Below are 23,720 nucleotides of genomic sequence, written 5' to 3' on the forward strand. Positions count from 1 at the left end.
TAATGAAGGTCTTAAAAATAAATTCGATCCCTTAGAACTAAAGGACAAGATGGAAGTAACAAAATTTATAAGTAAGCATGGACTCTGACCTAAACTTTACCTGCACATTAACCAGATTATTAGGACTGTATTTTTCCGTTTGTTAAACACTGGAAATGTTAGACCTCTTAGGACACTGCAAGATGCGAAGAAATAAATTTACGCCTTTGTTTTTCATCAGCTAGATTGCTGTGATACATTGCTAACAGGTCTACCTTTACCCAAGAAAGGCGTCAGTTGACTTCAGGCAGTTCAGAATGCAGTAACATGAATCTTATCCAGAAAAAGAAAATCTCAACGCATCTCATCAGTTTGTGCCAAAATAGATGTCATTCAGAATTGACTACTAATGGCGTATAAAGCCTTAAATAAACTCTCTTCATCCTATATTTTGGAATGCCTGTCTCCTACACTCCAAGACATGACCTTAGATCTTCTAATAGCGATATGCTTACAGCAGGGGTGCCCAATGCGTCGATTGTAATCGACCGGTAGATCGCAAAGGTAGTGCAGGTAGACTGCGTTGCATTCAAAAGTTTTTTTTTTAAACGTTAGTCTATCATATATCCTCCTTATGGCATTTCCCACTTGATTGACATACAAGGCGGCCAGTCTGAGATCTTTCTTCTAACACACTGGTCATCCCGCACGCACGATCAAACACGCGAGCTACTGCAAAACTCCGGCTGTGAACTAGTTAGCCTTCCAATTTATATCGACTAAAGAAGAGATTTTTTAAAAATTGTTTGGGGAGGGTATGGGCTGGATGTGGAATTGGACGAAGTGCATTTGTCTGATCTGTCAATCTATCATTGCTATTCCAAAGAAGGAAAATATGGAAAGGCACTTTCGAACTGTTCATAAAAACTATGAAACTGACTTCCTTCCAAAAAGCGATCTGAGAAAGATAAAGGATAGGGAACTAAAATCGCAGTTAATCGGACAGCCGTCATTTTTCACTCGGCCGAATTCCAAAGCTCCTTGACTGCGTTATTCGGCTCTACTTGTTTATGCGAGTCAGCCTTTTCCCACATGACGATTATTAAATCCAAATACTGTAGCGACCATAAATGTATTGAATTGTTATTGTGCCATAAAGGTTATTCAGTTATGCAAGGTACGACAACATAAATTTTATGTATAAAGTATACACATGAGCATTATCCTCTGAAGACCCCTGGCAGGGGTTGAAAGCTCAGGAATAAAAACCTACTTTTGATACGTGATTCATTTTCTCCCTTTGTGGATCTCCAGCTGCAAATATATATATTTTTAATGTAGGTAAATCATTTCGTCCTGGTCATTTTAAAAGTAGCTCGCAAGCCGAAAAAGTGTGGGCACCCCTGGCTTACAGTATTGCAAGACTTAAGCAAAAACAAAGTGGTGAGGTTACGTTCTGCTGTTACACACCAGCTTCCTGCTCCTGACCTCATATCCACCCGTCCACAGCCCGTGAGACACTCCTCTTCCTCCCCTCCATCTATAAAGCCAGCTCATTCCTTTCCCAATCAGTCCTGTCCCGGACTCAGTCGTTTGAGACAACTGAAGTGAAATTCATTGCGTCCTTTTTTCAAAGCTGTTGTTAATATACAGGGTGGAACCTCAAACCTTCTACTTTGTGTTTCTTTCGCATGTATATTGCAGTATATGATGTATAAATTTAAAGAAAAGTGAACATTACATGAAAATGTTGTACAGTTTCATTAATCTTTTTATATACTATTAGGCTTCGCTCGCCAACTCCCCGGCCAGCGCTACACGCCAGCCACTTTGCGTCTCTGCTGCTTGCGTATGTGGATTTCACTTTCACCAAACAACACATCTTTTAATTCTCGCGGATAGGTCTCTTCATTGGGAAGAAATACCACTTTCCCTGATGGCAACACGAATTAGACGATCTACAAGTCTCTGACTTTAAGCTTAAATCTGACCAAATATTTGAGCTCTTTTTGCTGTCCTGTTATTTCACCGAGTAATAATTTCCATTTGTTAACACTAATGCGATCTTTACTATCAGTTTTTTGAGACTTTCGAATTTTAGTACTTTCATTATCTCTAACCTGCTCTGCATGTGTATCGCGGCAACATTTTTGAACCTCCTTACAACGTCGTTCTACTTTGTCTTCTACTCTTTGTCTTTTATTTCCGACCCTGCTTGAAGCTGAGAGCACAGGAACTGTGATCTGACAACAGCATTGACACAAATGAGAAGTGAGTGGACCGTGAGTGTGGTTGTAAATGTTTGAGAGGAGGGCTGGACCAGTTTAAATATGTTGGCAAAAAGTCTCGCCCCGCGCAACCTAAATTTATCTCTCGCAGGACTTTAAATTATCTCACAGAAAGTCTTTTCGCAACATTTCCTTTTATAAAAGATATATATATATATATTTATATATATATATATTTATATATATATATATATATATATATATATATATATATTTATATATATATATATATTTATATTTATATATATACAGTATATCGAGAGAGAGAAGATTTTATTTAAGTGCATATTGATTTGTTTTTTGTATTCTTATCTAATTTGTAAAGCACTTTGAGCAAGTGTTGGAAAATCTGCTATAGAAATAAATGCTGTTTTTGCTGCTGTTCCAAATCCCCTCATCTCTTTATATGCATGAGTTCCTCCTGATTTCATTCTTCAGTCGACTCCCCCTCATGTCCTCTAGTATGTGCTTTGCTATTTAACTGAGAGAATGATCCTGCAGTGCTCTTTGAGAGTTTTGGATACTTGGATTTGGGTCTCCAGATGTCTCCTCTGCACAGGTCCAAAGAGATTCAGCCCCCTGGGTTTGTCTCCATAAGACGTGTCATCCAGTCCTTAGATGTTCAGTTTCAGCACGGCATTTTAAAATTTGTGCTCAATAGTTAGTATCCATCCATCCATCCATCCATTTTCTAACCCGCTGAATCCGAATACAGGGTCACGGGGGTCTGCTGGAGCCAATCCCAGCCAACACAGGGCACAAGGCAGGAACCAATCCTGGGCAGAGTGCCAATCAATAGTTAGTATGCTATATTTTATTCGCCTTTGCAACTGGTGCTGTAATTAGATCTTTGTGTCAACTTAAGTCCCCAAGTCCTTTTTAATGGTGGCTTTCTGTAAGATCGCATCTTCCGTCTTGTATTTAGAATTAATGTTCCTTTTGCCTGTGGGTGCCACTTTGTAGTCTCCTACATTAAACGCCATTGCTCTGCCCGGTTTTGAAGACTGTCCAGGTCTTGCTGAACTGGTTTTGAGGCTTATTCGGTATATCCTGGTCATTGCCTGGAGCTGTGTATGCAGTAACGCTTTTGTACCACCAGAGGGCACCTACCACATCATACAGTGCTGTAAATGTATTTGTATGTACTGTATTTGGCTATTTTGATTAATTTGTTAGGTGAGAATGAAGTGGTTTGGGTTGTAGCGTTCAATCTGCAGCGGTCTGGGTGCATCTTCGGGATTAAATTACGAAAAGCATGCAAGAAGGGCTTACTTTAATAGTTCACATTTTCCATACTGTTACGCCTTTTGCTGTTCAGCTATTTTTACTTTTCGGGTGGAGTTTGCACCTTTATGCTGTTTGATGGAAAAGGAACAGGCATGCAGATGGTGATTGCGTGCGGCGGCAGAGCGTAGCCACCCTGCGGGAAACTTTTCACGTCTCAGTGCCCCGTCCTGTACGAGTCCTTGTGCAAGTGTGGCCTGTCCCCACCAGGTGGCGGTGTTCGTTACGCTGCCTGTTGCCTCAGCAGGTGGGACTGCCCAGCTGTCGCCTTACTTTGCGGAGCCGCACAAGAAGGGGGGTTGATGGGGGTTTACTGCAGCACCGCCAGAGCCGCAGTCTCGGACGCTCCAGAGAGAGGAGCTGCTCGCCGCATCCCAAGGAACTGTGGGGACGACAGCGCAAGACACGCGTCACCTGCGGCGTCCAACTAGCGGAGCAGTGCGCAGCACATGTGGCCCAGCCTGACAGCTGTCGACTGATTGGATCCGGGACTTTTAAACCCAAAGTCCTCAGAGGGGAGCCCAGTGAGACGCGGATCAAGGTGAGCACCGGGTTCTGGGCTCTGCCACTCCGTTTGACATTGCGTATCGGGCCGAAACGCGCAGTTAGCTGGAGGAACGAATGGGGCGCGATTTGGAGGAGAACGGCGGGGCTGCTACTATATTAGGAAAATGACCTCGGCTGCCAGCTTCTCCTGTCTTGTTCTGCCGGACAGTTAAACCTCCGCCGCTACCACCAGCACGGGACACTTAATGGAGGTAATCTGGATAGCTAGTTTTATGCTTTTTAGGGCAAGCCTGTATCTCGGAGAATAGTAAAAAATAATTGCTCATATTCATAAGCATATCCTGACAGAAATACCCGTTTGTACTTCAAAAGTAAGACGAAATAAGCTCGTGTTATTAAGGAAGATCACGAAAGATCATAAAAAGCAAAAACCCGCCGCTCGCCCCCCATCAGGGACCGAACCGACTTACTGACGTTTAAAAATAGGAGAAGCGCGTGAGGCCAAAGGACAGGCAGCCGTCGCGGGTTTGAGTGCCGCGGACTGAACCGTCACGTGGCGCCTCCCGAATCGGGGATCTCATGTCTCGTGAGCCGACCCGCTTGAAACGGTGAGCAGGTTTCATAAGAGGGCCTGGCTGAGATGAGGACAACTTGAATATAAGTGCCGCATCCACATCATGCGTGTGCACGCCCGCGGTTTGCCGACCCGCCGCCTCATTTAACGATTTGATCGCCGGTCCGACTCCCTGTTTTTTGTGCAGTTTGCATGTTCTCCACGTAAAAGCGTCTTCTGATAAGTAAAGCGAAGACTTGAGAGCGACAGTCCGCCCTGGGACTCAGCATTGCGTGTGCTGGGCTCAGAAAACAGCCGGGTGTCAGGATGAAGGAGTGCAAATATGGAGAATGCAGAATGAGGACCCAAAAACAGATCTTGCATGTCCTTCTCCAAACAGCTTGTCGCGCCCCTGCAAGGATGGACGGCGGTGTTCCTGTTATCAGTGGTGCAGTTTGGCAATCCTTATATAGCAAGAGCCCAGGAACTGTGTGGGACACAGAAGTGACCATTAAGATTCAATCCCCTGACGTATCAAAAGTAAACGAGTATCATTATAATAGATGCCAGCTAATTACACCGATCGATGTGTTTAAAAAAAAAACAAAAACTGGAAAGTAGTTGAAAAGACTTGAAGGGAAAAGATGCTTGTAGCGCCTCAGAAGTAAAGAAGTTGAAGCCCTATGTTGCACCACCATGTGTTTTTAGATGGATAGATAGAGCTTTATTTGTCCCCAGGGACATTTTTATATTTTACAGAAGCTCTTTAAATAAATAAATAGAAAGATAAATGAATAACTATGCACACACAGTATGGTCTGAACACACACCAGAATGACTACAAAGCACAAAACTTCAAAAGAAAGAAAACTTCCTACTTGGCTGTCTCATTCCCAGTGAGGTATTATGCAGTTGGTATAAAGAAGAAGCCCCCATAGTGTTTCTTGACACACCTCTGCTGAATAATTAATTGGCTGAAAGTCCTCAGTGTTAGTGTGTCAAAGAGAGGATGTAAAGCATTGTTCATAATGGCACTTAGATTTGTTTTAATTCTCCTTTTTGCTTCAGACTTCAGGGGGTCCTGAGTGTGTCCTATAACCACGCTTGCCCTTTTATTTAACTTATTGATCGGTGGGCCTCTCTTGAAGTGAAATCTCTTATGAGATCTCCTCCAGTTGTTGTCTATGTCGAGTCGGCGTGTTCTCCAGGTGTCTACAGGGGGTCTGGTGTTCCAAAGATGTGCAGTTTAAGTCAATTGAGGCATCAGAACTGGCCCTTGGTGTCTGAGTGTGCCCTTCACTGGACTGGCACCACATCCAGGACTGGCTCCTCCAAGTTGAGCTCAACTACCTGCAGACACAAATCCGGATTAGGCAATGTCAGTACAACAATGAGTGGATGAACAGCACATTACTGTGCTACAGTTTTATTAGCCTACACACTTAATGGGCTTCATGGCGTAGAAGTTGCTCTTTGGAGATTTCAGTGTTCTACCAACCTGGAACACTGGCCAACGTGAGAGCTTCTGACTTAGGGTTTGCACAGCCCTGTTGATGGATTACAGGCTTCTGACTTCAGATCTCTGTACCCGCGCTAGGACTGCTATTGACATGAAGAAGAGCTTAACGTGTCGTCCACTCAACATGGAGCATTGGGCGCTTTGGCTATTTAGGGTTATACAGTGTGATTGTCGTCCTTGTGCAAGGACGTAAGAGCAGAGCCCAGGATTTGCAGGTAATGGCTGCCATGCGTGACAAGTTCTTTGATGGCCATTGCTTGCCAAATCAAGGCTCAGGTTGTCCTGAGTGGACAAATAGCACTTATTAGAGATATGAAGGTCAGTTTCATGTTGTTTATTTGTACAATTCTATAGAAGTGTTCGTTTCCTTTTGGAATTTTTTGATCATTGCATTTTAGTCATATCTACTATTATCAAATATTTGTCCAATTTTTATAAATAATGGTGAGCAAAGGACAAAACCTATATTTGAGAGCTGGGTCTGTCTTGTGGCCAGTAGGGGTCGCATACAAAATCCCTGTAAATACCAGTAAAATGATAAATAAAGGTAATTCATTAATCAAAGATACACAAGCAGGGTAAAGTAACAACAGAGAATGAAAAATATACACACAATATTAAAACGTATAGAAAGCTCTAAGTCTCTGTGCCGCCTGCCTCGTGGTGGTCCAGTTTCCCAGAAAATAAAAACGGTTTCCAGTTTCTTATTGTACTCCCTGCTCCCAAGTCACCAAAACAATGACTGGAAACAACCTTTAAAGGAATACTCCAACCAAAAATATTTTTTATATCTTACTTACTCCATGTAGTTTGTAGTGATGGCCAAAAAAATGTAATCTCATGTTTTCATGCAGAATGGAGAGGCTAAAATCTGTGATATTTCAGAACCTAACGGTGAGCCGTGCTGTACAACGACAAACCATATCAGAAATTCCATGAAAAAAAATCTCCTGTTACTCGTGTTGCCCCCTGCTCACTTCGCTCGCCAACTCCCGGCTGTGCCGCTCATGCATGGTGAAGCGGATGTACAATTTAAACAGATTGTTATTTTCATGGGAATTGTTACATATGCATAATAGAACTAACTATTTTACATTACAGCGAGTAACAAACCATATTAGTAAATAGTAAAACGTAATAAATTGAAAGAAAATTGTTTCATGTTGTGTTAGAGTTATTCGTTGTGTTATACATTTTTGTTCTGTTTGGATTTGAAATTAACACGCAAATACTTTTTAAACCTACACTTTTACTGTAAAACTTCAGTACAAACAATATTTGGGATTAACTTTTCGTCAATATCGCATTGAATTTTGATTCCGTGTTTGGACTTACATCGTGACAATGCAACGTATAACTGCCTCGTGAGTGAATATCGTTTCTTTCTCTCTAATAAATAAACCAACTTTTTCGAATGTTTGTCCCTGTGATTTGTTGATTGTCATAGCAAAAGCTATTCTAATGGGAAACTGTAAACGTTTTAATACGAATGGCGTATCAAGATCTCCTTTGGTGTCTAATGTTATCCGCGGAAGATGTACTACATTACCTTTCTTGTCGCCTGTTAAAATTTTACATGTCAGAAATGTCCGACCAATTTTGAATACAACTAATCTTGTCGTATTGCATAGCCCATCACTCAGACATAAATTCCGCAATAACATTACGATACATCCTTCTTTCAACAGTAATTTGGCCGGTGGAAGACTGGACAGTTTTAACAGTTGTAGATATTCTTTGGGATATTGTAAGTTGATGTTTTCATCTTTTGTACCATCACCACCAACTGTTTCAGCATAGCCTATTGATGCACATTTAACCAATTTGCCGTGTAACCAACCGATCAATAATGTTTGTGTTAATTCGTTTGACTTCATCGTTTCTCAGTGCTAGGATTGCCCATGTACTCATTTTTTCTGTTGATAACCATTCGGGGTCAAATTCTTCAATAAGATTTGGACATAACAAGTCTTCTTTTATTGGGAACTTAAAGTGAGGAAAACGTAAAAAGTTATAAGAGCTGAGAGCGCAGGAACTGTGTCTGACAAGAGCATTCACACGAATGAGAGGTGAGAGGACCCTGGTTGAAAATGGTTGAGAGGAGGGCGGGACTTGAAAAAAATCTCTTGGCAATAGTCTTGTCTCAAGATTTTCTTTTAAAATAGAGAGGTATTGTTAAAAAATACTTCCAGAAAACACTGTTACGGATGAAAATGGAATGTGCTCAGATGTGAATGAGCTGCCATATTTGATTCTAAAGTAAGAAATGTAAGTATCGGGAGAAAAAAAAAGAAAAAACAATCTCCCATATAAAACACTGATTTTTCATATTTTCCCTACTTGCACCACGAGCAGCCATTGACTGTTTTAATAAATGCTGGCTACCGTTGTTAGAACGAACTGACCCCTTACTCCCTCGAACACGGCCTCACTCCGCTTTTCCACTCTCGCACATTACAACTGGCTTTTTCCAATGATGCTGCGCAGGTAGAACATTAGATCACTTGTGACAAGAACAGGCCTTTCAGTCCAGTAAGCTCATCCAAAATAACATCAAGTCCCTAAAGGTCCCTAAAGTTCTGCTGTCCACCGTACGACTTGGTAGCTTATCCATGTGTTTATAAGTGTTTGCAAGAGGAAAAATTTCCTAACATTTGTGCTATGTCTGACCTTAATAAATGTCCCTGTGTTTTTGTTGAACACATTTTAAGGTGACATCTGGAATCCAGTGTCCTAATTCCTTTTATAATGTTCAGCACTTCAGTCATTTTGCCACTTACTGTCATTTTGCTTAAATTGAAAAAGTTCAACGTCTTCAGTCGTTCCTCTTAATCAGCCTAGTTGATCTCCTCTGGACTTTCTCTAGTGCTGCTATGTCTGTTTTTATTGTAATGTGGAGACTAAGACTGCTCACCTTTCTCCAGATGAGGCCTCACCGGTGTGTTATACAACTTGGCTTGTACTCCACACCTCGTGCTACAACACCCTATTAACCTTCTTGATTGCTTCTGTACATTGCCTGGATGTTGATAGTGACAAGTCCACTGTGACTCTTTGGTCTTCGTATGCAGTACCCTCAAGTTTCAGACCTCCCATTGTGTATTCAAATCTAACATTTCTACTTCCTACACGGAATACTTTACATTTACTTACATCTGCCATGCCTGAATTCTGTCCAAGTCCCTTGGTTGTCCAAGTGTCTCAGCTGATTCTACATTATCTGTTCCTCCACCTAGCTTGGTATCATCAATAAACTTGACCATCTTGTTATTTATGTTCATATCCAGGTCATTTGTGTGTATTATGAAGAACAGCAGCCCCAGGACTGATCCCTGAGGGATGCTACTTTTCACATCATTTAATTATGACAAACCTCTCACCATCAGCCTCTGCTTCCTGTGTTTTAGCCATTTTTGTATCCACATACAGACCACCCCTTGAATTCCCAATTCTTTTTGTTAGGTCACTAACCTTTCATGTGGTACCTTATCTAAAGCTTTCTGAAAATTAAGACCAATAATATCATATGCACATCTCATCTCATGCTCTTGCTGTTTCCTCATGGAATTCCAGCATGTTTGTGAAATGCATCCTTCCCCATTTATCCCATGATGACTCCTATTCTAGACATGTGCTGTTTGTTTGTTTTTTTTCCTATATAATTCCTTCCGTCAATTTGCTTGGGATGCATACTGACCTTACTGGGCTGCGGTTACTTAAATCTGTCCAATTACCCTCTTCTTACAACAGGATAGTATTTGCTCACTTATTGTCTTTAGGGATTTTTGAAAAATATGCGTCAAGGGTTTATCTGCGCAGTTGCACTCACTAACTTCCTTAAGCACTTGAGCATGACTTGCTAACCCTACGTTCACAGCAGCTGGGAAGTTTGAAAAGTTGCATTTTATGACATCACACCTTTCTGCTCCATTCTGTGCCACCTGTTGGAGGTTTGGATGAAGTGTTGAGTTTGGATGTATTACTCTGCTATTTACTCAGCTTCTTCAAAAGTAAATTCACATTTGCTCTCATTTTTACATGTGATTGCATATAATAAGTACCTATTGTGATAGCCATGTCTGTCTGTGAGCCCACATGAAACAACTCGGCCTCCCCCGGACCAGTTTTGGTGAGATGTGGCACACTTATTCTTTAAAGAAATTTGTTGAGATAAATACATTTTTGCTCAGATATCTCGAGCAGATTACTCTGTACGAAGTTTTAAAACTTCAAAATTTCCCATTGAAAAGCATTGGCGAATTTGCAAACTCATCCACCTTAAAATGGAGAAACGTTTTGTGCTACTTCAACTAGGAATTAGTTTACTGTTTCAGTTTTACCTTGTGAGTGGTTGTGTGAATTTGTATATTTTGTACATTTTCCTCTTGTACTTGCCTGACAGCCACTAGGATGCCGTATATAAAAGTCAGTCTCACAGAGCAGCGCCTTCTCCTGCAGCTTTGAGTAAGTTAACTATACTCAGCAAAAAAAGAAACGTCCCTTTTTCAGGACTGTGTATTTCAACAATAATGTTTTAAAAATCCAAATAACTTTACAGATCTTCATTGTAAAGGGTTTAAACAATGTTTTCCATGCATGTTCAATTAACCATAATCAATTAATTAACATGCACCTGTGGAATGGTCGTTAAGACCTTAACAGCTTACAGAAAGTAGGCATTTAAGGTCACAGTTCTAAAAACGCAGGACACTAAAGAGACTTGTCTACCGACTGTGAAAAACACCCAAAGAAAGATGCCCAGGGTCCCTGCTCATCTGCGTGAACGTGCATTAGGCATGCTGCAGGGAGGCATGAGGACTGCTGATGTGGCTAAGGCAATAAATTGCCATGTCCGCACTGTGAGACGCCTAAGACGGCGCTACAGGGAGACAGGAAGGACAGTTGATCATCCTCGCAGTAGAAGACCATGTGTAACAACACCTGCACAGGATCGGTACATCTGAATATCACACCTGCGTGACAGGTACAAGATGGCCACAACAACTGCCCGAGTCACACCAGGAACACACAATCCCTCCATCAGTGCTCAGACTGTCCGCAATAGGCTGAGAGAGGCTGGACTGAGGGCTTGTAGGCCTGTTGTAAGGCAGGTCCTTACCAGACATCACCAGCAACAATGCCACCTATGGGCACAAACCCACCTTCGCTGGACCAGACAGGAGTGGCAAAAAGTGCTCTTCACTGATGAGTCACGGTTTTGTCTCACCAGGGGTGATGGACGGATTCGTGTTTATCGTCGAAGGAATTGAGCACGTCTGGGACCTGTTGGATCGCAGGGTGAGGGCTAGGGCCATTCCCCCCAGAAATGTCCAGGAACTTGCAGGTGCCTTGGTGGAAGAGTCGGGTGGCATCTCACAGCAAGAACTGACAAATCTGGTCCAGTCCATTAGGAGGAGATGCACTGCAGTACTTCAAGCAGCTGGTGGCCACACCAGATACTGACTGTTACTTTTGATTTTGAGCCTCCCTTCATTCAGGGACACATTGTGAAACATTTTTAGTTTATGTCTTATGGTGTTGACTGTTTTACTGTTCATACAAATATTTACACATTAAGTTTACTGAAAGTAAAAACAGTTGAAAGTCAGAGGACGTTTCTTTTTTTGCTGAGTATATAAAGAGTGCAAAAAAAGTCACTTCTCTGGTAATAAATGTAAGCACATATAAGAAGACTTAGTTGACTGAACCATACCATCTGCAGATTATTATTGTAAAGAACCGATGTTATCAACCTACAGCTAAAAGTAACACGGGAAGGCCGCAGCTGCCCTAACTGATGTAAACGGGTTTAGCCCTGGACCATTTAGCGTGTGTACGTTGTCTAACTTATTTATTTTGTGGCAGCTAAAACCATTGGAAACACATTGTTGGAAATCTGATTGATGTGAATACTGTGCCATCATCAAAAAATGTTTCATCTCAGCTGATACTTTTTTTAAATTTCATGTAATAAAATGGAATGAGAATTTGGGATTACATAACATCCCAACGAAACTGAGTTGCAAAATTGTTTCCCAGTTTTTCCACTGTTGGCTATCATGTGAAGCTCCTATTTCCTATCCATCACACACCCGGTGCACATCCACAAACACAAAACCTATGCAGTGATTGTGAGAAAGAGTGTGTGACAGAGTCGTGTGGATAACCTATGTATGCGAACGCTTCAAAAGTGAATGCAATGTTGTTCTCAAGGATAAAATGTGCTTAGTACAATTCAAATAGCAGTTGCTGTCATTTGTCCTCAGCCTGGCTGAGTGTGATTTTTAAGCAGATTCCCCTCCTTTTTTGTGTTTATGCCATGGTGGTTGAAGACCCCTTGTGTGAGATTTTCTGAAGGGAATAATGAGCAATGCTGCTCCTTGACATCTGTGACTTGTGTTTGCCCTCTTTTACTAGATTTTTTTTGTTGTAACATTTAACAATTATCTGTGAAAGATATTGGAGCAACATACCTCTTAGGAGTTTGGTTGACAGAATTGTTTCCTCTCATTTGTAGAACCTCTTAATGTTCTTATAGTGCCAGCCTGTGTCACAGAAGCTGTTAAGTGGACCGTCAAGTTGAGAGGGTCATGTACACTACACTTGAGTCGTCCCACACTCTGACCTCTGATTTCCGAGTTATTCATTGTGGATAATTTCAAAATAACAGATTCCTTAAAAACCTTTGGACTCGCCCTTAATCATCTCAAAGCTTCTTTTTCTGCTGCCATGTTTTTGTGCAGTTGCCATTTTTCTAAAACATTTCATTTCTTCTTCTTTAATCATTTTGTTGCAAATGTCCTTGTATTTGGAGTCATTGTCTTGCTGTGTGATGCAGATGATGAACCTCCTCCTGTCTGAGCCTGTCTCCTTTTGAATCTCTAACACAAGTCCATATTCATTATTACTTATTGATGTCTCAGAGAATGTCCCCTGGCTATGTCATCCCCATTAACGTTCATTCAGTGATGGCCCTCAGATGTCTTCTGATCATGTCACTTCTAATACTATGCCTAACAGCTGGGATGATGGAGCCTGCCACTGTGGGCTGTAGGCTTTACCAAGGGGCCCATAGAGCATAGAAAGGCTTGATTTGGAATTGTCTGTTGTCCAGATTTGAACCCAGGACTCCGGAGCAGCACTAACTATTGTGCCAACCCATTTCCATTACCCTTGGTCATTAGTTTTCAAGTTCAGTCCAGGAGACCTTCATTACTGCAGGTTTTTATTCCAACCAATTTCACAATTGGCCCGTCATCCTTACTTTCAATTGATCTCATCGTTGACTTAAGTGGAATTGAACCACCAGTTCTGTCTAAAGCCATGGCTGCCAGGCCATACTGCCTGTCTGCAACCGTGTGACCCAGGAAGTGAATGCCCTTATCATCCTGGAATCCTGGAGATGGCCATCTGGTTTGGGTGAAGGTTAGCTGTTGGGCAGTAGTGCAGCCATTACTGTTACTGAATGGGGATGTATTCCTGAGGTTTGGTAAGGGCACATGTGGACAGGAGTCTCTTTCTGGTCAGGTAGGATTGAGCCTTGTCTTTAGTTAGGCCCATTCGGTTACATTTGGGCCCCGACTTCACCAATTCCATTTCTTCAGCACTCCCTTACGTTGTTTTAAAAGGTGCTCTGCTCTGAATCAGATTGGCACCCAGAAGTTCTCCAGTTTCTCTGCTTTGTAGGGATTTAGCACAGCACAGTGACATACTGCCGACTCATAGTGCCACTTTGAAACCTGGGGAGTTTACACGTTCTCCCTGTGTTTGTGGAGGCTTCTTCTGGGCACTTGGCTGTGAATGTGTGGGACTTGAGTGTGCACTTCTTTGTTGTCATGCAGTGCCTCTCGGGTCCTGTGCGTCCTATAGAGTCCGCCAAGGGGTCTCAGTCTTCATTTATAGAGCACCTGTCATGACACTAACAGCGACGTTTATTTCAATAACAGGTTTTCATACAAAAAAATCACTCAAATTGCTTTAAAAGATGTCAACAAAAAGTATTTTAAAAAAAATATTAAAAATTGATAAGAATAGGAATGAACAAATGGCACAGTAAAATTAGTAAATAAGAATAAATCAATACACACTTACATAACACAGATATACAAGTGGTAGATAAAGCAGACTCCTTATTTGTAGATTTTTTTTTCTAAAGATGAGTCTGACGCTATGGTCAGATGGCTGGGGATGAAAGAAATATTTACAAAAAAAACCTCCAGAGGCAAGATGCTGAAGACAGGAAAAAAATCTGCAGAGGTCCCAAGGCCAAAAGACCACTCAGTCATCACTGGGAATTCTACCCAACATAAATGCGCCTTATTGTTTTCTAAGCTTTGTGTCCCAGAGGATTCATTGCAGTGGGTCTCGTACATAACAGACTACAGACTGACACTCGTCTCGCTCAACGTGATTCTCATCTGCAGCTCGACTTTCTGTACCACACGTCAGACTCTGTGCTACAGGAGCTCGAGCGTCTCTCATGGTGCTCCTCAACTTGGGAATTCTCTTCTCTCTCATATACATCAGCTCGATTCAATAACACATTTTAACGCTACCCTCAAAACTTCTCTTTTCAAACTGGCATACTAATTATGAATTTTGCACTGTTACTGCCAGTTATCTTTGTTTGTTTGCTAATTATTGCTTTTTAATTTATCATTCTCTTGTTTTTATTTTACTAATGTTGTTTGATTTTATTGTAAGGTGACCTTGAGTGCTAACAAAGGCATCTATTAAATAAAATGTGTTATTATTATTATTATTATTTATTATTATAACAGGCAGCTGCACAGGACTTTGATCAGGTGGTGGCACAAAATTTCACCACAGCAAAACAGAAAATAAAGTGGAGATTAATCATGATTGCAGATTAATGAAGAATATGATAGCTCTTCCTACCCCTTGATTAGCCTGGGGTATCTGTATCAGTAAAATACCCAAAGGTTTTGGTGCATAACAGCAAATGGCCATCCATTTTCCAACCCGCTGAATCCAAACACAGGGTCACGGGGGTCTGCTGGAGCCAATCCCAGCCAACACAGGGCACAAGGCAGGAACCAATCCAGGGCAGGACACACACAAACACACACTAGGGCCAATTTTGAATCGCCAATCCACCTAACCTGCATGTCTTTGGACTGTGGGAGGAAATCCATGCAGACACGGGGAGAACATGCAAACTCCACGCAGGGAGGACCCGGAAAGCGAACCCAGGTCTCCTTACTGCGAAGCAGCAGTGCTACCACTGCGCCACCGTGCTGCCCGCAACAGCAAATGGCCCACTTCTTTTATGGTTAACTCTTAGAATAATAAGCAGACCACTATTAGAAGATCAAAGGTTACAACTAGGAATATAAGGAGACAGCCATTACAAAATATCTATCCATCCATTATCCAACCCGCTATATCCTAACTACAGGGTCACGGGGGGGTCTGCTGGAGCCAATCCCAGCCAACACAGGGCGCAAGGCAGGAAGCAAAACCTGGGCAGGGCGCACACACACACCAAGCACACACTAGGGACAACGTAGGATCGCCAATGCACCTAACCTGCATGTCTTTGGATTGTGGGAGGAAACCCACGCAGACACGGGGAGAACATGCAAACTCCACGCAGGGAGGATCCGGGAAGCAAACCCAGGTCTCCTAATTGTGAGGTAGCAGAGCTACCCACTGCGCCACTGTGCCGCTCATTACAAGATATACAAAGCAAAATTATTCAGAGCTTTATATACCATTAGCAGTATTTTAAAATTAAATCTAAAGGACACTGGTAACCAGTGTAATGATGCCAAGACTGGTAAGAGGTGTTTAGGCTTTCTTTTTCTGGTTAAGATTGTTGCTGCTTCATTCTGAACTGTGCAGTAGATTGTTGTCTTTCTTAGGTGGTCCTGTTAGGAGAGTGCATTACACTACTCTAGTCCAGTGCTTCTCACATTATTTTCTTCCAAGGTCCCCTAAGCCAAAACAAAGATCCTCATGCCTCCCCCCAATAAATTAAACTTAAAACAAAACAAAATTATAGTAAAATGCTTTGGGAGTGTCAAGCAGCATTGGGTACCTGCTGGTGTAAAACTAATCCTGTCCAAATAGGGCTGTGAACACATTAATTCACTTTTACACTGAAATTAAGCCCAACTTTTAGTGAACTGCAAAACTAAACGGCAGACTCCTTCATGAAAAAGTTAGAGAACCACAGAGAGGAAAAGAGGGGACACTGCTAGGAGAGGAGACTAAAGAGGAGGTTTTTATAGCCTTCTAGGAACTCAATGTCCTCATATCCCCCATGACTATCACTTTCGGCCCTTAGAATTTTAAATCGAATAACTTATTCTATAGCCCCCCCATGGTGAGGTCCTGCTGTCCCACAGTTTGAAAAACACTGATCTAGTCAATTTCAAAAAAAGTAAGAATTAATTTCTCAGAAATGTTATAAGAGGTCTAACCTTTGCAGTGTTCCTTAAATGGAAAAATGCAGTCCTAGTAATGTGGTTAATGCGTGATATAGAGTGTAGGTCAGAGGCCATGACTACGCCTACATTCCTTACTTCCCCCTTGCCTTTTAATGCTAAGGGTTCAAGTTTATTTCTAAGACCCTGTCTATTGTCTGTTTTTTCCTTTCTAAGCTGGAGGAAATGACTACTCATCCATTTGGAAATGCAAGACAGACATCGGATCTGAGGGCCCAAAGCTTCAAGAGTAGTTCACTCTCTGTGAATTCCAAGCTAATTCTGACATTTACTAGGATGGCTTATTATACCCCAAACCATTGTAGGTTTGTATTGTGATGTCTCAGGCTGAAGCCTGCAGAACTATGAGGGCTGGGTGGGTGTGCCATTACTTGTGATTTCACCAAACAGTGTGACATTGGTAGGTGGTAAATAGTGGGGAGCACTGAAAGTGGCCTAAAACAACTGCCAGATCAAATTGATGTACTGTGCACTAAACAGAGAATGGCATGCCAACATGATTTTACAGCTAACAAAAGTGCTGCACCTTTTTAATGAAACAAAGACCATCATACAGTACCTGCATCAACCATCCACTTTCAGAAATATCAGATGAAAGTCTCTCTTCCTCCTAGAGCTCTCCCCAGCATGTCCAACACATTGGTGTCTCTTTACATCTGAAAATGTCAATAACATTGATAGCGGAATTCTGCAGAACCCCATTTTATAGCAGGAGAGGGGATTGTCTTTGAGGGGTACGTGTTGTGGGATTTAATAATCCAGGATGGCCTGTGGCATCAACACGGGTTCTGAGAAGTGAGTCCACCTGCCAGAAAAGGCAAACGCCACCTTGAAGTGCTGATATCCAGATATAAAAAAAAGGACGGGTCACAGAAACAGAAAATACAGACAAGATGGTACGGAATCAGCAGCACAAAATGATGTAAAAAGGATAACGTAAAACTAGCTATGCTACCCATCTAAGATGTGTTAAAATCTAGGTTATCAATGTAGACCCCATTGTTAACGTTTACAGTGCACCATGCATTGTGTATTTCCCTGTTATATGCCATTAGGTATGGGATTTGTAAAAGCAGTGTTAATGTTTGTGTTGTGCCCTCTGTTGGAATGACAAATACAATGCATTTTATTATAAAAAACATTTGTGATGCATCATCTTTGGAATAACGGAAACAGAGCAACACAACTGACACAAAGACGTTACATTATTATTTAGGTTAATGTGACTTGTGAAGAGCAGGCGTTCAGCCATGAAGGTGGTGTGTGTGTGTGTGTGTGGGTGTGCAGATTTGCACCCAGTGTGTGTCAAGTTCTGTGTTCTCTCCAGTACCCAGCATACTGTATGTATATATATATATATATTTTTATGTTTAATGAGATGCGTCACAGGAAATCATTAAAGTTCTAGAGGTCAGATTTATACTTCATGCTTATCTACAAGCAATGGCAGACAATAAGGCAACTTGATTCAGAGTAAATGAAAGAATGGATGGAAAAACTGGAGCAAATAGGTTTAACAGAAGTGGCACAGTGCATAAAGCTACTGCCTCACAGCTCTGGAGACTGATAACCCACCCTGGCCAGTGTCTGATTTTCATAAGGTACAAAGGCATGGTTGGCTGTATGCCGTGTTATCGCACAAGCTGTTTATTTTAGCTGCAAGATCAGATAGAAACAATGGTGTTATTTTTAGGCATCATGTTATTAAAGATCTCTGGCCAAGATATTTTCTTGGTGTGTCATTACAGGATGAGTCTCAGTAGAAAGGCATAACCCTTGTATCCTCAATGCCAAGTCTGTGCCATGTTGTCCTTTAAACCCATCAGCATGCCATCTGACCAGTCTGCAGCTCATATTGCTTGTGTCCCATTAAGCACCACTTTCATGTCCCCAGGCCGAGGTTTCATCCCTTTGTTGTGGTTTGTCTCCCCCCTGGAGGCTACCCATTGCATATCTCACACCTCCTTTTTTCCTGATAGTTCTAAGCCATCAAAGTTCTGTTAACTCTGTGGCTTTTGACTTTTGTGACCTCCAGATCTGATCTCTTCTTTGCTGCTGAACACTTTGTCCCAGTCTTTAGTGCAGCACGGTTACTGATGTGGCCCATTTCACGTTGGTCCCTCTCTGCAATTGCTGCCAACTGCCTGAAGTTTCACTAGAAAACACCTCTAACAACTTCTTTCTCTTTTTGTTCCTCCAGTGACTTTGCTGTGTCCCCACCCAAGCAGGCATGAGCCGTCGGGTTGTGCGCCAGAGTAAATTCCGGCATGTTTTTGGGCAGCCACTGAAAGCTGACCAATCCTATGAGGACATCCGGGTTTCCAAAGTGACATGGGACAGTTCCTTCTGTGCTGTGAACCCCAAATTCCTGGCCATCATTGTGGAGTCTGGAGGTGGGGGGGCCTTCCTAGTTGTGCCTCTTTCTAAGGTGAGTCTCTCACGCTGCTTCGTTTCATTTGTGTATGCTGGTCAAATTGGGCACTGCCAAGTTGGAACTAGTAATGTGCGCAGTTAAAGTATCTGCATGCTATGAATGTCATCAAAATGCTAAGTAATGGAAGTCTTCTGAGGAGTTCAAAGGGCACTGGAAACTTCCACCAAGATAGGGCTGATGGTTACATGACAAACAGCCTGCGCTGTAGTCAGGGTGCATTGAGCTTGGAGGAAGGTATAAACTTCATCTTCATCGTGGTGTTGGTTTCACTTTTTATTGTTAGTATTTTTCATTTTGTAAGACACATATCAATGAAGGACATTTCTGGAGTGCTTTTCCATCTCTCCACAACTGGGCCTCACTGAATGCCATTGCCAGTTTCAGGATATGTGGTTCAGATTTTCAGTTCTTTTGATGAATGTGCCACTCATCTGAATTTCTGCCTACTGTTGGTTCTCAGCTCCTTGTGAACTCGTGGTCTGAGTAAGTAGATGGTCTGAGTAAGTAGATGGTAGTTGGTTTGTTTGCCCTGTAGGTGTACCATGAGTTGTCTGGCCAGTGTCAGGGGCCAGCTTCTCAGCCTACTTTGATATGTTGCTGTTATCTAATGGCTCCTGTGTTTCAGATTTGATTCTGGGTGTGATAATGAGGATCACTGTGCAGATTATCTGTTGGCTCCATTTTCCTGTCTGGACACCGTGGGTGCTGGTGTTTGTATTTCATTGGGCATTTACCTCTGGGATCAGGCTTTCCTCCCTTACGTATCCATCTTTTGGGTGGCCAGAAGGTTTCTAATGGCTTATATTCTGTGTGCTCTTAGCCTCTTGTCTTCATGGCGTCTGCCACTACTGAGAAATTTCTCTGGTCCTGCAATCCTCACATCCAGGGTGGCTCTAGCTTTTCTAATGCACTCAAATCAGAGTCTTGAAGGCAATACATATTATTGCAGGTTGTAGAGCATTGTGGGATGGCTTTGATATTCCCACTTGGAGATTCACATGAGTGGTAGATCAAAGAATGTGGGCGAGTGGTGATGTTTCTGTTTGACGTTTCAAGCGTGTCACACAGAAACGTCAGACTAAGGAGTGGTGGGCAAGTCCCGATTGGAGATTTGTGTCAGCTGAACTCAGATGTCATACAGAAGAGTCTGCAAAAATATGGTCAAGATCACCCGAAACTACCACCTCCCAACTTCAACAACTAACAAAATGCCAGCCGCAGAACACTTTGCCATCGTAGGTGACCACCTAGTTAGCTGGCCCTGCTCAAATCTTCACACAGAGTGGCTGTCTATGAACTTGGGACATGCTTATCCAGTTAAGCCAAAGGGAGATCTCCACCGTAATAAGCGAAACAGTCGCCTGACTTGTAACAACTGTGAGGGCATCATATTTGTCAGACCATTGTCTCACTTCCTCTCTTTTTCCAGCTTTGCTGAACCTCACTACAGGATCCCTGTCTGGGCATGCATTCAGCACTTACTATGGGGTCTTGAGCTACTGCTTCATTACTTTAGAGTCATTTAGGCATCGTCTTCAGTCAGTCGTCAGCATTAAGATCTGATTTCCAGGTCAATGGTTTTATGAGTCTTGATGATATTAAAAAAATGTACAACTTGTTAATGTTGAAAGTCAACACTTCAGTAAAGAAAGCTGGCAAACTGAAGTTCATTCTACAACAATAATTCCATTCATACACACACTGTGCACATCATCAGTAGAATATTTAAAAGCTCCACATACTCCGGCAGATACACAGTACATACACCTGCATGTATACACCAAAGGCTATCCTTAAATAAGTTTGAGTTTGCATTTACTGCATATTTCATACATACAGTACATGTTTCTATTTAGTGGTTATGCAAGGCTACCCTTCTCGTAAGTTTACTTACCTGTCAGTTATTAGTGCGCTTCTTTAGCTTGCTTCAGATGTCAAGCTGGAGGTTTTATCTGATCTTACTAAATCAAGGAGTGATGCAAATTTGTGGAACTTCAAATTTATTCATAACAGCTGCAAGTACTCTGTACAAGTGATAATCCGTTCATTTTCTGCACCAGCTTATCCATGGCAGGGCTGTGGGAAAGTGAGAACCTAACCCAGCAAGCATTAGACGCATGGCAGGAACAGTCCCTGGACAGGTAGCCAGCCCATCACACCATGAACACACACACATATCTTTAATCAACCTAACCTGCATGTCTTTGAACCATGAGAGGAAAGTGAAGCACCTGGAGGAAACCCACAAGGATATGGGAGAGAACAGGCAAATTCCACAAAGGCACTATCCTGGATTTTAAATCCCAGTATCCTTGTTTAGGGGTAGCAGTGCTACCAGTGCAGCTAGCCAACAAGTGATAATATAATGAAGCAGTGCTTAAAGTGGGTTTTCAAATTTTGGTGTTCAACAGACCAGGAGTTCTTCCAGTTGTGAGGAAGAGAGCCAGTTGTTTCAAGCTGGTATATCAATGAAGTATATTCAGGACCATCTTAGCAGCATCATAGACCCCATAGGTGAAAGTGGTGTACTGGGGCCCCTGTTTTGATAGCAAAACACAAACTTATATAGGCATTGGAAACATCTTGGGCCTCTATGCACCTAGGGACGTTAAGATGGCCCTGTGAGTATATTTACCCGCATGATTTGCAAGTATAAAAGTATCCAACCTTCTGTTTTCCTACTTCACCAACATTACTCTGTCATTCAGAGGTCCTCCGCTCACCACACTTGAACATGAGCTCGAGCTCCTGGATGTTACGGGCACGCAAGTCCAAATCATTTCGCACAAGCGGATTATATATATATATATATATATATAGGCTCGGAATTGGTTTGGTTATCATATCGATTTATTAGAACACCGAACCGGGGCTCACGAGCGTTTCCCAAAAAACAACACTCTCAAATATAGTGGGTAGAAACAATTTGAAATCGCGTGCGATCGAGAGTGATTTATGTAGAGTAAGCAGGGGCTGCTCATCTGTTTAAAAGTTTCCAACCCCGGTAGGTTGTCGCTTTAAGGTTTGCGTTTTGTGTTTTATTTTTCTGATTTAAAGCATGTTAAAATGTTTCCAAAGAACTTGGATGCGCAAACAAATTATCATATTGTCCTTACTTCTTCACACGCTATCCACGACTGTACAACCGACTATCGTAACGGGACTGGACGCGGGATTGGGCGGGAACTGGTGTAGGCGGAGCCTTCCAGTCTTCCACTGTAGGATGTTGAAGTGCTAACATATGACGTAGGTATGCCGTTAAATGTGTATTTATTTAATCTTTTTGTTAGTAATTATATTTTGTTTATTCTGATATTTTAATAATTTATCTCCAGCATCACACTGGATTGTTATCAATAATAATATTTTTTATTTACTCATCACCTTGCGAGGTAAATGCCGTCATCTATCCCAATGCAGCATTATCATATACAGTATTTGTATTTGCTCAGCGGCAGCGCCTTCAAGTCCGTGCAGTTTTAATATGAAAATTAATGTTAGTCACTAGCATACTTGGAGTTTAGTAAGAACACCAAATAGTAACCCAGCGAGGACCCTCTCAGCTTTCGAACGATCATTCACAGCTTTCCATTTGTGGAATATCGAATAGAAAGAAAAAGTAGAATCCATCTTCAGCCCTGTCGGTTAGTACAGCGGTCATTTATTGACTCATTCAGAGTTTATTAATTACAAAACAAGTTCAGTGGCGATTTAAGTCGTGTTTTCTCACGGCCAGTAATCGTTGCGCCGTCACTCACCCGTCTCCTACTGTAAGTATAAAGATCGATGTGCAACAGACAGCATCAGAAAACTCACTAATAGATGCGTGTGACATTTATAAAAACTTGGCAGTTGTATTTAGTAAGCTGTTCAAATAAATGGCATTGCGTGTCTTTAAGGGTGGGGTTGTTGGGAAGTACTGTTTTTGTTATTACTGATTATAAAAAGTGTTCTTCTTTGGAATTTTTAGGAAGATTTAATAGAAAAAAGTTTTGTTTGGAGTCTGAAGTTTTGTTTTTTGTTTTTTCTGTCCTCCCTGGCCATCGGACCTTACTTTTATTCTATGTTAATTAGTGTTCCCTAATTTTAATTATTTATTTTGTCTTTTTTCTCTTTCTTCATCATGTCAGCACTTTGAGCTACATTGTTTGTATGAAAATGTGCTATAGAAATAAATGCTGCAGTTGTTGTTGTTGTTAGTGCCCTGTTGTTTTTATTGTGCAGCCCACTTAGCTTGATAAAAACAAGAGCTGCAACTCTAACTGAGAAAAAAAAAAAAGACTGGACTGTAAATCTGTAAACCCATTAATGACATCCCTGCTTATTTTAGCTTTCACAAACCAGCCTTACAAATACCATATCTCCAAATGCTTTGGCACTTGGATTTAGATTTCTGACTGCTAAATCTCTGGATGCCTCCCCTCCACGAATTATTTGAAAGATAAGCATCTTTATAATTTTTACAAAGAGAGTCCTAAAAGTGCATACAGCACTGAACTTCCCCACACGGTTGCACCTCATAAGTGTCCATGTATGCTTGTGTGTGTTTGTGTTTAATGTTTCTAGGTTTTTGTTAACAGTTGTTATTAGTTTTGCTCCTTTATTGAGTGTTTTCAGTTGACTTTACTTATTGTGTTGCTATTTTGTGGATCAGCAGCTGTGTTGCTGTTAGTCTTGCACTCCTATG

The 23,720-nt window shown here is 41.8% G+C and overlaps 1 protein-coding gene across 1 annotated transcript in view; it reads left to right on the forward strand.

The window, feature by feature from the left end:
* Positions 1-3,852: 3,852 nt before the first annotated feature.
* The window catches only part of coro6 (coronin 6), a 49,013-nt gene continuing 29,145 nt past the window's right edge, over positions 3,853-23,720 (forward strand). The window contains exons 1-2 of the mRNA XM_039757182.1: positions 3,853-4,092; positions 18,800-19,027. Of these exons, the coding sequence (XP_039613116.1) occupies positions 18,830-19,027 (198 nt within the window). The 5' untranslated portion in view covers positions 3,853-4,092; positions 18,800-18,829. The remainder of the gene's footprint in view (positions 4,093-18,799; positions 19,028-23,720) is intronic.

The sequence above is a fragment of the Polypterus senegalus genome, chromosome 6, assembly GCF_016835505.1.
Source record: "Polypterus senegalus isolate Bchr_013 chromosome 6, ASM1683550v1, whole genome shotgun sequence".
Lineage (NCBI taxonomy): Eukaryota > Metazoa > Chordata > Cladistia > Polypteriformes > Polypteridae > Polypterus > Polypterus senegalus.